A 12,762-nucleotide genomic window follows, 5' to 3' on the forward strand; every position below is an offset into this window, starting at 1 on the left:
GGAAGTAATGACTCCAAGCCATGTGTTTGGATTAAAGATGATGATCATACATGGTCACTCAGCTGGCACTGCAGGTGCTAACACAGCTCCTCAGCTCCCACCTCAGGAGTGGGAGGGTGTTAGATGAGGCTTTTGACTGCTCTGGTTTGTTTTGAAAGAGGTTGGAGACTCCAGAGAGGGGGAATAACCATCAGATGGTCCTGTTCTGGGTAGGAAAGGTAAGGAGATGCTAGGGAGGAAAAGTGGTGTGTGTGACAAGGCCTATCTCAGCTGGGGTAGAAGTGGGGTGTAAGGAGTTTGTGACCTGCTCTCGCTGTCACTGCCCTGTGGGCTCGATGTTGGTGCCTTTTCAAAGCAACAACCTGCTGCTGGCTCCAGAGTGATGTGCTTGATTTAATGAGGCTTTTACGCTCCTTTTAAAATTACCTAAACCAGTAGTGCCTTCTGCACTCTATGAGAAGATGCAAGAAAGCCAGATAGGAAGAAAATAATGGGAAGAAAAGGAATTTGATTTGAAGAGTTCCTGTTTCCCTGTTGAAAGGAGAAGTAAGGGAATGGATATGTGGCCTTTAAAGAGTGAAATCAGATCTGCTTTTTTGTGAAAAGTGGAGCCGATTCATAAGTCTCTGGTAAATCTGAAAACATCCAATTCCAGGTGTTTAAAAATTGCAAAACTGTTGTTCGTTTTCTCAACGAGCAATGGCAAGTAAGGGTGTTGGTATCTGAGTCCTCTGAATCGTGAATGATGGATTTTAAGTATTTAAGAGATGTTTAAAAGTGCTGTCTGACCGCAACTGTCCACCCAAGAGATGGGAGGTCCTCTGCTGCAGCAAAGGGCAGGAGGAAGCCTCTCTGACTGTCCTGGCTGTTTCCTGTCGAGGAAGGTGTTTTTCCTTTTGGCTGTTGACCATCTTCTGTCAGCCTGTAGGTTGCATGGCTGAAAAGGTGCTACAGAAAGGAAATCTGCAAGAGCAGAGGGGGAGCATTGTGTTTCTGGCCACCAGGCAGCAGACCCAGCTGTGGATGTGTGTGCTTGTCTGTGTATGCATGTGCTTTATACACATAGAGAAATGTAGTGACTAGAGGACTTGCTTACACTGCTGTGCCAGTTTGTGCATGCTTCTGCTGTACATCTCCATGCAGTCAGCTCTGGTGAACATACTGGGAAGAGCAGTCCAGAGCCTCTAGCAGTGGCATGAAGCACTTTTCCTTTGGGATTTTCCTCTCTTTTTCGTTGCTTCACTCCCATCTTTTGCAACCAAGGGAGGCAGCCAGGCCGAGGGAGCTGAGCAGGGCGTGTGTGAGAGGCTGGGGGGAGGTGGGGCCAGGCTATAAAGCTGTTGGAGGGTGGAGGGGCTGGGAGCAGGATGGCCTCCCCAGAGAAGAGGCAGCGGTGGCGAAAGCAGCGTGGGGCTGGGCAGCCCATAGAGGGTACAGGAGGAAGGGAGTGCCCTGTAACAGAGCTTGGGGGGGGGGGGGGGGGGGGGGGGGTAAGGGAGGAGGGGGGTATGGAGACTGAATGTTGGGGGGGAGGGGTGCTGGGACAGCTCTCAGTATGGCTTTGTGTTGGAACTCCTCTGGTCTGGTTTGATGTCTTGAGTACAAATATCTCCTTGGGGGTTCAGAAAGCTTGTGGTTGCTTTTTAAAAAAGAAAAAAAACCCACTTCATGGAGTATGAGCTTTATAAAGAAGTATGTATTTTTCTCATGCTGCATGAAGGCCTGTGACCCATGTCATTGATCTGGTAGAAGACAGTGGCTTCTAGTTTGTTTTAAACAGAAGCTGCCTTTGATTGAGAACTTAACACAACTGACCAAACCTTCTAGCATAAAGTGAGTTACTATATCTGGGCAATTTATCTATGAGGAGATTTCCCCTAATGTGCTCTCCTACCTTCTACCTGTTTTAGTGGACACTGAGGAAATGAAGGATTTTGTTGAAAGCCCAGACTCCATAGAAGGACTGGCATGTAAATACATGGTAACTTTCTTCTAGTTGCTGCTTCTCTCTCTGTGTATTAAAATATAATTCAGAAAGCGTTAGTTGCTTTGGCCTGCAGCCAGCTGTGCTGGAAAAGAGGGCATGAAGAGCAGGTGTTAATGCATTAATTCAAGTGGTGTCACCTGCAGAGACAGAAAGGGAGAGAGGAAGCTCTTCCACTTCTGTGCTGCCACCTGAGTTGTCCTTTGGTGAGGTTTCTGTAAGGGTGTAGTGTTAGTTATTATCTGTAGTTACATTTCTGAGATGTAGGCCTGCCAAAAGCAAAGAAACAACCAAAACCTTATTGCAAGTCAGAAAGCATTTTGTTAAGTTACTTACAAACTTGGAGTAACTGCTCCTAGCAAATACAAGGTATGTTCTGGCTAGCTTCCTTTTGTATTTTTTGGGGGGGATGGAGATGAACTTCTATTTTTTCCTTGTGTCACACTCACACAACCCAACCAGCAGCACAGACGTGGGATATTTGGAAGGACAAGCTGGTTTCTGATGGGAAAGCTTTGCAAAAACAGTGTCTGCAGTTTGTACTAGGACTTCAGCTTCAGTCTGAAGCTGCAGTAACTTCTGCTTGAGTAGTATTTCTTTCCCTTCCTCCTCTACAGCAGAAGTGCATAGTAGAGTCAAGTACAGAGTCTGAGTCTGAATCCAGCGTGGAGGTAAGAACTGACTCCCTAAAGCATTTTGATGGTGATGAGGTGCCCTGATGGGTATCCAAATCTTCCTTCAGTCCCAGCAGGGACAGTCGGAGGGATAGTTGCTGGGATTGTTGGGTTTGTGATGGTAAACTGGGCCAAAAAACCCTCAAACCCCAACCACCCCAAACCCAACACTGTTCTGCCCACCAGGTTCTTCCTTACAACTGTTACTAATTGCATCAAAATTGATTCTGGGGGGATGAGGCAGGAAAGTGCTGGTGTTTTCAGTAGACAACTGTAGCACGAGCACTTCTCTGCTAAGAAGTGCTTAAAGCAAAGCTGGAATGCTTCTGATAGTTAACTTTGAGCAGCAGGATTTCCACAGCTCTGGGTGGAGAACCTCTGCCTTCTGACTGTCCATTTGAGGTGAGACCAAGAGCAGCTCTGTTACTGTGAGAGTTCCTTATGAATACTGGCAGCTTCCTGAACATTGTTGTGTTAAATCAGTGTGTTTAATGGGGATGAAAAAAGACCTGATTCTGCAGTGGAGAACTGAGTACTTAATTTCTGGGTACATGTCTTCAGAATCGATGATTGCTGTTAGTCCATGTTAATGAATGGCTGTGCTCTGTGGCTTAGAGAAGTTGTCTGCCAGGAACCAGCCCCTGCTTTACCTTCCAGAAAGCACAGGGAAAAGCTGGATTTGTCCATGGTCGTTTCTTGGGAGAAACAAAACTGGAAGTCCAGCTTGGTTGGACTCTGATGGCTGGGCTGGGTGGAAGAAGGCTTTGCACAGGTGCCAGCCTAGACAAAAGCTGGTTGCTCTCACCAAGGAGGCTGAGGCAAGTGCCAGGGCAGGGCTGGGGGATTTCTGGGCTCATTAAAGAAGCAGAAGCTGCTTTTTTTTTATTTTATTTTTTTTTTTATCCCTGGCTTTGTGGGGATGTCTGTGTGTCCTTGAACCAGCACAAGAATGCACTATTTCAGAAAGATGTGGTCTTGAGCATAAATTCACGAAGGCTCTTTGGCCAAGTCTGGACAAGGCCATGTTTAAACACTTGGGAAAAGAAACCTGAAACTTCAGTATTACAGTAGGGATACTGAGTCTGATTGAAAGTATTCAGGTTGCCTGTGCTAGTTACAGAAGTCTCCAAATGACAGCATATTTGTAATCCAACTAATAAGGAAGAATTTCAGATCATGTCAATAGAAAAGACCAAAAAGGAACCCAAGTGGGAGGGAAGCTCTATAAACTCTTTTTACTATTAGTTAAGTGCTGTTTTGGTTTACTTTTCTAATGGTAAAATATACAATTACTCATTGTTCTTTGTATAGCGGTGTTTTAAGTACAGTAAGGTTTACCATAGCTCTCCTCAGCCCCTCTATTTTAGGCTAAGTTTACCAGACCTTTAGAAGTTAGACTGAGATACACTCTTTCCCACCTTTCAGCAAGGAGAGAACCTGGTTTCCTCTTCTCTAGTATTTTTACCTACTCTGGTTTTACTTGGATTAATAATTTGTAGGAAGGTGCTTTATAAACCTATGTTAACTTCTCTTAAATAGGTTGTGCCTAGCACACTTGCTGGAAGACTCAAGAAAGCAAGAGACACCGGGGGACTCCAGGTAGGTTTGGCTACAATGCAGCAGCCTTGTTCTCAGTGTAGCATTGAAAAAATAAAATAGAGGTGGGAATGTGTGGATAAACACAAGAACTTCCAGAACAAGTCTGTGACTTATGTTGAAAGTGGTTTTAAAGGCCACTGTATGTTGCTTCTTGTTATTTTTTATGGACTAATAACCACCCACCATATTTAGAAATTTATTTTAGTTCTTAGATCCTTATGATGGTGATTCAGAAGATGAATCCGTTCCTTCTGACTGCAGCTTGAATACTTCAAGTAATCTAGAAGTTGCACGATGGGCAAAATGTGCCCCAAAGGCAGCTGCTTTGGAGGATGCTGATACTTTGGAAGAGGCAGAGTCTTTCCCTGAACCTCCAGAATGGCTCTGCTCAGAAACAAAAGTGACTGAAATTCAGGCAGTAAAGGACTGTAAAGCACCTCTGGAACTTCCCAGCCAACAGGATTTCCCAAGAAGCCTGTTGCAATCATCTGAATTGCCTAGAGCCACAGAAGCATTTACTTCCATGAGGCTGACACCTGAAAATTCTTTACTGATGAGTATTAACCCTTCAGCCTCTGCAGATCTCCCAGCAAGCTCAGATGACAGTGCTCCACAGACCATAGTAGGAGCTGACTGTGATGGCACAGTGGCCAAACAGCCCCTACTTAAAAGAAAACAAAGGGTTCCCATTCCAGAGGGTGCTAGTGAAAAACTAGGAAGAAAGAAATTCTGTGTCTCTAAGGTATGAATAAATCATTGGACAAGCTGTTCTGAATAATGCACCTGGTAGAGATTTCTTTTGCAGATGTTACCTGACCTGCACAAGCTTTAAAGAAGGAAGTGCAAACCTTGCTGTGCTCTGTAAGCTACTGTTCATGAAAGCATAATATCAACCTTGAAATACACTGGTACCAGCTACTTGGGAAAGCATTAATTCTGTATGACTGTTTTTAACTTGTAGTTTCTTTCTTCAGGTGGAAAGCCATCCAAAATACTACTGACCTAGTGTTGCACCCTTCCACCACCAGCAGCATATTTACTTTATTAAAACAACTTGGCTTTCATCTGTATCACCTATGTGGAAAAATTGAGATGTTTTTTTAATCAGCTTGGCAAAAAAGGTGGGTAGAACAGTAAAATTAGGAGGCCTTTGTTTTGAAGCATAAGCTGCTGTGGCTGCTGACTTGTGCCAGTGGCAGAGAATGCTGCAGTGAACACTATGAAATTAACTGCAAAAAAGCCTCATTGCAGATGTAGATGTGTGTGTACTGCAACAAGGCCACAGGTCTTGCTGGAACTAAGACTTGTGGAAAGCTTAAAAAATACAATATTGTATTGGCCAAAGTTCTGTGTCAGAGAGGTCATGCCATGTCCGCCAAATGGTCTTCAACCACCTCGTCTGAGGCTAACTAAAACTAAATTACTGACCTTCAAACTTCAGCCAAGAACCCTAAGCTCACCTAGTGAGGCTTTCACTTAAACCAGTTAACACAGCATAATGAAATATATAATTCACTAGGAAAAAATAATACACGGCAGAAATAAGTGGAAGCCCCAGAGGAAAGTACATTCTCAAGACACTCAAAGTTTGCTTATCCAGTATGAGAATCTAACTGTGGATTAGCCACTGAACTGAGAAGGCACCTTAATTCAGGCCTCATGCACAAGTTAACGTTTAGATAGCTAAATAGTTTGGGAAGCTCTAGCTACTTCAAGCATATTTAAGACTCTCTTGCTCTTAATACCAATACTTGCTAATCAGTGGAACTGGTTTAACTGGAGATGATTTTTATAGTAGTTATAAGCTGGTCCCACATCCCAGGTGCTGAGGTATGCATAAAAAGTAGCTACTGAAAGGTGCACTCAGCTGAGCAGCTAAGAGCCAGATCTTGTACATACTTAAGCTAATACCTTCCCTTGCAATTGGTATCCAGAGCATGCTGCTAGCAGGAGATTTTACTTCCTTACTGTATAATGTCTGAATGTATGAAGTTCTAGTGATGGAAAGGGCAGCAACTCCAGGAAGCTGAAACAGAACAAGAGCGTTTTGTATAGTTAAAACTCATCTTGGACAATGGATGTTGGATGTAGTTCCCATCTGTTCCTCACAACTGGGATATAAGAGCTACAAGCAGCAAAGATTACAGGATGCACTGGTCTAGGATTCATTCTTTACAAGGTAATAAAACCAGCCAGGACAGTTCAACCTACACAGATTAACTATATGAACAGTATGGTGAGAGTAGAGAGCAAGAATTCTCTATTTCAGTATGTGAGGTATGTAAAAACAGTTCTTCCTCCCAGCACAAGTGTATGCTGTAGAACCACTTACCACAGAAAAAAATAAGTTGATTGGGGTTCAGGAAGTCACTGCTTTCATAGGAGAAAGCACTGAAAGGACAGAGCTCCCGAGATTTCAGTTTTGAGGTTGAAAAGCTACACACCTGTATTCTTTGAACACTTGATATTAGCCACTGCTATAGTGGCTGATAAAGGTAAACTCAGTTGTTCTGACAGGCTTGGCAGAAGTGCTTACCCAGTTAATTTAGGATCAGAGAAAGCAAGCAAATATCCAAACCATTACACAATGATGCAAACCATTAGCAGAACTCTCAGCTCCCCTAATTTGGTAACAGTTGGTCATGTGTTTGTCTGAAACAGCATTGTAACTCCTTGTTCAAGCAGTTAATACTACCCTCCTGGGTTTAATGAGACATGAAACTGGAAACTTGTTTTGTCACAAACACAGCTTAAGCAAGAGGAAACCCTGTGTTCAACAGGACAAGAGAGTCTGGCTTGGGATGCTCTGGCTTCTGCGTGCATCTCAGCAGCTGTGTAGATGCAGGTTACTTGAAGCAAGAGACAGTTCTTTGCAAATAATTCATGCAATAGCACCAGATGTCATAGCACATGATGTCAGGCTTTGTGTCTTACTGCACTGAAGACTGACATTCCAACGTTCTTGTTACTGGAGGTTAGCTGAACCAGCAGCTGAGCTGTGTGAAGGTTAACAATATGCTTGAATACTAACTTCTCACTTAATCTCTGAAAAGATCACAGGTATAGATTTTCCAGACCACTGAAATAAATTACTGTAAGAATTATATTTCCAGAAATAGAGTCAACAGTCTTGCTACAGATTTTATTTACTATATGATGACCTATCAAATACCACATCTAACCATTACCTTCTAAAAATCTCAGCGAATTTTCCTTAGAATAAATCTAGCCTATTGGCTTTCCAGTGCACTGCTCCCTTTCTTTTTGCTCAACACAAATCTATCTGACAACATAACCAGGTTACAAAAGTACAGGGTGAATACTACACATAAGACTGTCAGCTACTAGAGCATTAACTAGTCAAAACATGTATTTTCACTCAGTGCAGAGAACTGCAACACCACGTTCATAGAAGCTACGGGGGTCTTCCTTGGTAGCTATTTCGAAGTCAACCGTGAAAATCAGATCAGCACGAGTGAAGTTCAGATAAACTGGTAAAGTCACCTGGGGAAAAACATGAATATAGAAGAAGAGTTACGTAAGGCAGCTGAAGAGTGCTAAGAAGTTTCTGTACTACAACACGGTACTTACGAGATGGGATTTCAGTCTCAGATAATACTCAAAAGATGAGAAAAAAGCCCAGGCCTCATAAATCTACCTGAAGCACAGGCACCTTTAGAGGTGTAAATTCGACTTTTGGCCTGAACAGCATTAGTACTTTTGGATGCCTGTCCTCCTCCCTTATCTAACTACAAAGAAAAGACGAAGTCAAGACTAGGTCTGTTTGCTGCTAGCCTGAAATTCAGGTATCAACTGTCTCTGGGAACGTTAATAAAAACCACAGAATGTGGTGCCCAACAGAAGTATTTATAAAGCTTCAGGAAAAAGTATCGCTATGTATATGTAATTATGAGAATTATTTTAAAAATTGTTTTTATCAATACTTACAACATTTGCTTTTTTATCAGCATTTGTCTGCTTGATCCAACGAAGCTGTGTAATGGGCAGTACAGTTGAAATAGCATTTGAAAGGGACAGCTTGTTGTTACTGCATGTAGCTCCCTGAAGCTTCAGGCCTGGAAATTGAAATACACCTTAGAGCTCTAAGAGCTTTCGTACATTAAAACAAAGACTGTCTGCCTATGTATAATTTAATGACTAAGTCCACTAAATGAGAGGTATTTCATACTGCAAAATAAGAGGTTGTAGTATTGTTCTATCCAATACCATTTAAATACATACTGGCCCAAGTCCTGAAGTTTATTAGCATTATAAGTACTTCCCTATTAACTAAACAATTTCAGAAAGCTGTTGCAATATTATCTTTTACATCTGATATAACACATTTAATACCAGAAGGTTCTGAAAATACTTTATATGAAGGACCCCTTTCTGGCTGAGTTTACCTGTAACTCCAAAACTGCATGCATCCAGCACTGCATTCTGTGTAGTTGTAACATTGACCTCAAGACAGAGTTCTTCAAGGGACCAACTGTTTGCTTGTGCAACATACTGTCTTGTAGCAGTAATATATGCCTCTGGTACGAACAGGCCACCAAGGCATACGTGGATGTTCTATTTGGGGTGAGAGGAATATAAAAAGAAAAGGCTATCAGCTGCAGTATTAATTAACGATTATCACAAACATTACAATTTTCCTGCTGCTACTGGAACACATTGTTAAGTTCGGGTTTTGCTCTTAAGGCTATGCTGTTGTCATTCTAAAACACCAGGTTTCCCTCTGTATGAACAATTTAGCCTGCTAAGCCTCACCAGTCCAAGGTGAGGAGATACTCAACAGTATTCTAGATGAGGGGAGAGTCAGGCCTGATGTGAGGAAGAAATTTGTTACAGTGAGGGTGGTGAAACAGGCTGCCCAGAAAGGTGGTAGATGCACCATCCCTGGAGTCATTCAAGGTTAGGCTGGATGTGGTTCTGGGCAACCTGATCTAGTTGAAGATGCCCCTGCTTATTGTAGGGCAGTTGGACTAGATGACCTTTGAAGGTCCCTTCCAACCCAAATCATTCTACATTTACAAAGTACATTTCAGAGAACACTGAAGTTGTTTTTCCTGAAGCACTATTTAGAAGCCTTGATGTGAAGACTCCATGAAGTCGCTATACAGCTCCACCAATGACCTCTAGAAGAACTCAGCACTACATACCTTTAGTTCTTTTGCTCCACCAGAAGCAGCTGCCTGAGAAATATTCTGCAGCTGTTTAATGCGCTCACTGAAGTCAGACACCCACTGAATAACCGTCATACCAGCTGGCACTGTGTAATGAGACCAGCTCCGAGGCAAGATGCCTATGAAAAATGGGATTTGAATTAAGTTTTGTTGACATACAAGTTGGAATTATGCACTATTTTGACACTTCATTTTTTCTTCCAATAGCCATTTAAGACTTGGACCCAGGATACAAGCCTCTATCATAAAAGGCTCCTCAGTAAGTGAAAGATTTTTCTCCTCAAAGATTACAAAGCAAAAGGCCTCCAGGTCTACTATTTGTTCAAAAAGCCATTCAGTTACAGAAACCAACAGCAACTTCAGTTACACACAGCTATATACTCCAGTAACTGACTGAAGCGGTCAGCTATCTGTGTTTCAGGAAATGCTTTTGTTCTAAGCAGACGGAAGATGACCGTGTATTGCTAGAAACAAGATGTATGAAAATTCCATGCTTATGTACAATCCTGAAACAGAAGATTAGAGAATTTGAATATTTTCGAGGTGCAATATTTGTGGTATAAATAATTTTGTTCACTCACAATTCAGAGACTAGAAATTCAGTAAGATCTCAACTTAGAAATTTAGCTGCTGATATAAACTGTACAAAAAAGCCAGGTATTATCTACCTCAACTTGAAATCCCAAACCAAACCAACTGGAATTTCATTGCCTGACTCAAAAGTACTTTTTGTGATAAATGGTGAAGTCAACGCCAATCTTCCTGCAATTTTTTTTAAGCTGCTGACCATAACAGCCTCTAACTTACAGAGTACAAAAGGCAAAGAACACTGGGAGGTGCTAATTTGAATTACCATACCTTTCACCAGTTCATTTATAAGCGTACGCAAATAGTTGGTTTGTTTCTTTTTTCCTTCACAAACTTGAACCACATCTGCAAGGTCCTGACGAACATCTTGAAGCAGCTTAGCTCCCATTTTCACCTCTCTCTCAAAGAATCGGAACAGAGGATCCTGATGGTCAAAACATTGAAAGTAAGTTGCAGATCAAGGTTCTTGCTGAAAAACTGCTATAAAAAGCAACCCCAAAATCCTGGATGGGCTGAGCAGTGACACTGACTACAAGCATTAAACATGAAAATGCAGTCTTTGGTACAGAAAGTAACTGCGAAGATTGTTTACAACCAACATCTCCTCTTCCTTGGAGAAGTAAGGAAGTAGAAGTCTTAGCTGAACAATCAATGCTGACTGCCTGCTGCAGCTTCTTCCAATCAACTCTGGATTTATTTTAGTCAGCAACAATGCACCTACTATGCCAGAGTAAGTCTTTAGAAACAGTTAAGCAATCATGATTGCATTCATTTGTGGAGCTTATTCCCGAGTCAGAGCTTAGGGTACTACTGTCTAGATCTCAAGAGTTGCCCCCAGCCCTTGCAACTTCTGTTCCCAGTTAAGAGAAGCTGCTGCCCTATCTCCCCTCACTAAATTATAGCAGTATTTAATGTGCACTGGCTGTAGAAGCAGTACCAAAACTAGAAGTCAGTGTGCTAAAAGTACAACAGGAAGCACTTGTTTCTTGCGACCTGATCACAGAGAAGCTTTGAAAGTGATACCCTTGACAGTTTGCCATTGTATTTCTTCAAATAATACCCAAAAGACATAAACCAACTTTTAAGAGCATTTCAAGAAATCCAGAGGGGCTCTACATAGCTGTGGCAGTCAGAATCAGCATCAATACAGGTTCCATTTCCCCCCAGCAGCTTCATCAGTATCTGTAAATCACAATGCACTCGTTCCAGTGCACACGAACTTGTACACTTCCTAGGTTCTTACCTTAATGTTTTCCACAGTCCGCTTCAGATGGTTTAGAGTTTGTGGGATAAGGTGAAGCCAGTTAGAGGCTGTGGTATGCAGTGTTCTCATCCAGGCTGGGCGACCATCTGATGTAGAATCAGTTCTTGCCTTCTTTTCAGTTTCTGCGTAAGCCAGATCATCCTCATCCTCTAGCATCTGCATTTTCAGCATTTTACTGATCATATCTATGCCTAATACAGAAGATACGCTGTTAGTCAGAGCAGCGGCATCAAGAGGAATACATCCTGCTACATGCAAGAACTTGGACTTCTGGTTTTCCCTAGTCTAGGCCTAAAATTCAGAACTACCTAGCAGTAGGTGGCTCCAGAGCCAACAACAAAGCTTTCCAGAATCAGGATGGGAAATTAAAGCAAATATGTTGGGGGAGGAGGGGAAAGTCATCATCTGTTCAGACAGATTTACATTTCTCTTCTGCTTTTTAGCTAATGGTGGCCTAGTAATATACGTAAGACATTGTTATAGTTCTGGTTTTACCTTGTGTGGTTAGAAGAACTTTCTCTGCATTATTTGGCAAGCCCAGCCATGACGGGGTTTGTGTATCTGGCAGCATCTCAACCCACTGGACAAATTCTTCACGTCTGTAAGTAAGAGTTTTAATATTCATTAAAAGGTTTCCTCTATTAAAATGGAAAGGTAATTCTTTGCCCAAGATAAATATTTACGCACCTAAATCCCAGCACAAGCATACAGGTTAGGGTAGGGGGGTTCTAATTAAAAAAAAAAGAAGTTGTACATACAGATCAGGATAAGGAAAGAATGATACCTGATTCCATCTGGCATCTGGATATCTTTGTGTCCATCAACTTTACAAGCCAGTTTAAATTCACTATCAAAACTTAAAGTAGTGAACAGACGTTCCAAGAAAGTGTTTAACAAACGCTGATCAAATTCATTATCGATACGACCTCCATAGATAGATTGTGCCATCAGTGTCTTTAATGCAGACCAGGGGATTTTATCAGGTGAAATGTTTTGGCGACCCTGTAAGTAACATGCAACGTAATTAGCAGAAACAAACCTTTTAAACTTTACTCTGATTGAGGAATCAAATTCAAGAACTAAGTTAAACTGCCATCAGATTATTTGTGCCTACTCATTCAACTCAGTAAATGTTTCCAGAACAGACCGTTTTAGTGAAGATCTTCAGTAATCTACTAACCTGTACTTAAGTGCACAATACTTGCCTTTGCTGTATCATCCAGCCATGTATCTACTGTGTCACAGGCAGATCTCAGATCAGATTCTCCAAATTCATACTTCTTGGACCAACCCAATGGGGCATAGCGCAAGCGCTCTTGGATAATGGCATGGAACCAAGCAAGGAGGAAATATAAACGAGCACGCTCATTGGGAGACTAGGAAGTGGAGAGAAAAAGAAGTATAAATACACTGTTGTTCAAGTGATCTGATAAAAATCAAAGCCTGCTAAAAGAAAACATCAGA

At 42.0% G+C, this 12,762-nt stretch overlaps 2 protein-coding genes across 2 annotated transcripts in view; one reads left to right on the forward strand and one right to left on the reverse strand.

Moving 5' to 3' along the window:
* Nucleotides 1-699: 699 nt before the first annotated feature.
* On the forward strand, nt 700-5,327 carry LOC115946591 (uncharacterized). The gene is made up of 5 exons (XM_031049445.2): nt 700-706; nt 1,911-1,981; nt 2,602-2,655; nt 4,198-4,257; nt 4,463-5,327. The coding sequence occupies exons 1-5, from the start codon at nt 700-702 to the stop codon at nt 5,003-5,005; spliced, it is 735 nt and encodes a 244-aa protein (XP_030905305.2). The 3' UTR covers nt 5,006-5,327.
* Nucleotides 5,328-7,342: 2,015 nt separating this feature from the next.
* DYNC1H1 (dynein cytoplasmic 1 heavy chain 1) overlaps nt 7,343-12,762 on the reverse strand; it is a 47,066-nt gene continuing 41,646 nt past the window's right edge. Inside the window, exons 70-78 of the mRNA XM_005149555.2 lie at nt 12,504-12,674; nt 12,083-12,300; nt 11,794-11,897; nt 11,278-11,489; nt 10,305-10,458; nt 9,423-9,565; nt 8,664-8,832; nt 8,206-8,333; nt 7,343-7,761 (exon numbers count right to left, since the gene is read on the reverse strand). Of these exons, the coding sequence (XP_005149612.1) occupies nt 7,633-7,761; nt 8,206-8,333; nt 8,664-8,832; nt 9,423-9,565; nt 10,305-10,458; nt 11,278-11,489; nt 11,794-11,897; nt 12,083-12,300; nt 12,504-12,674 (1,428 nt within the window). The 3' untranslated portion in view covers nt 7,343-7,632. The remainder of the gene's footprint in view (nt 7,762-8,205; nt 8,334-8,663; nt 8,833-9,422; nt 9,566-10,304; nt 10,459-11,277; nt 11,490-11,793; nt 11,898-12,082; nt 12,301-12,503; nt 12,675-12,762) is intronic.

The sequence above is a fragment of the Melopsittacus undulatus genome, chromosome 4 (genome assembly GCF_012275295.1).
Source record: "Melopsittacus undulatus isolate bMelUnd1 chromosome 4, bMelUnd1.mat.Z, whole genome shotgun sequence".
In the NCBI taxonomy this organism is placed as follows: Eukaryota; Metazoa; Chordata; class Aves; order Psittaciformes; family Psittaculidae; genus Melopsittacus; species Melopsittacus undulatus.

Bases quoted from the DNA above. Each gene is read 5' to 3' on its own strand.
- LOC115946591 (XM_031049445.2), top strand. The intron at 1,982-2,601 runs GTAACTTTCTTC...CCTCCTCTACAG, and splicing joins GACTGGCATGTAAATACATG to CAGAAGTGCATAGTAGAGTC. The intron at 2,656-4,197 runs GTAAGAACTGAC...TCTCTTAAATAG, and splicing joins AGTCTGAATCCAGCGTGGAG to GTTGTGCCTAGCACACTTGC.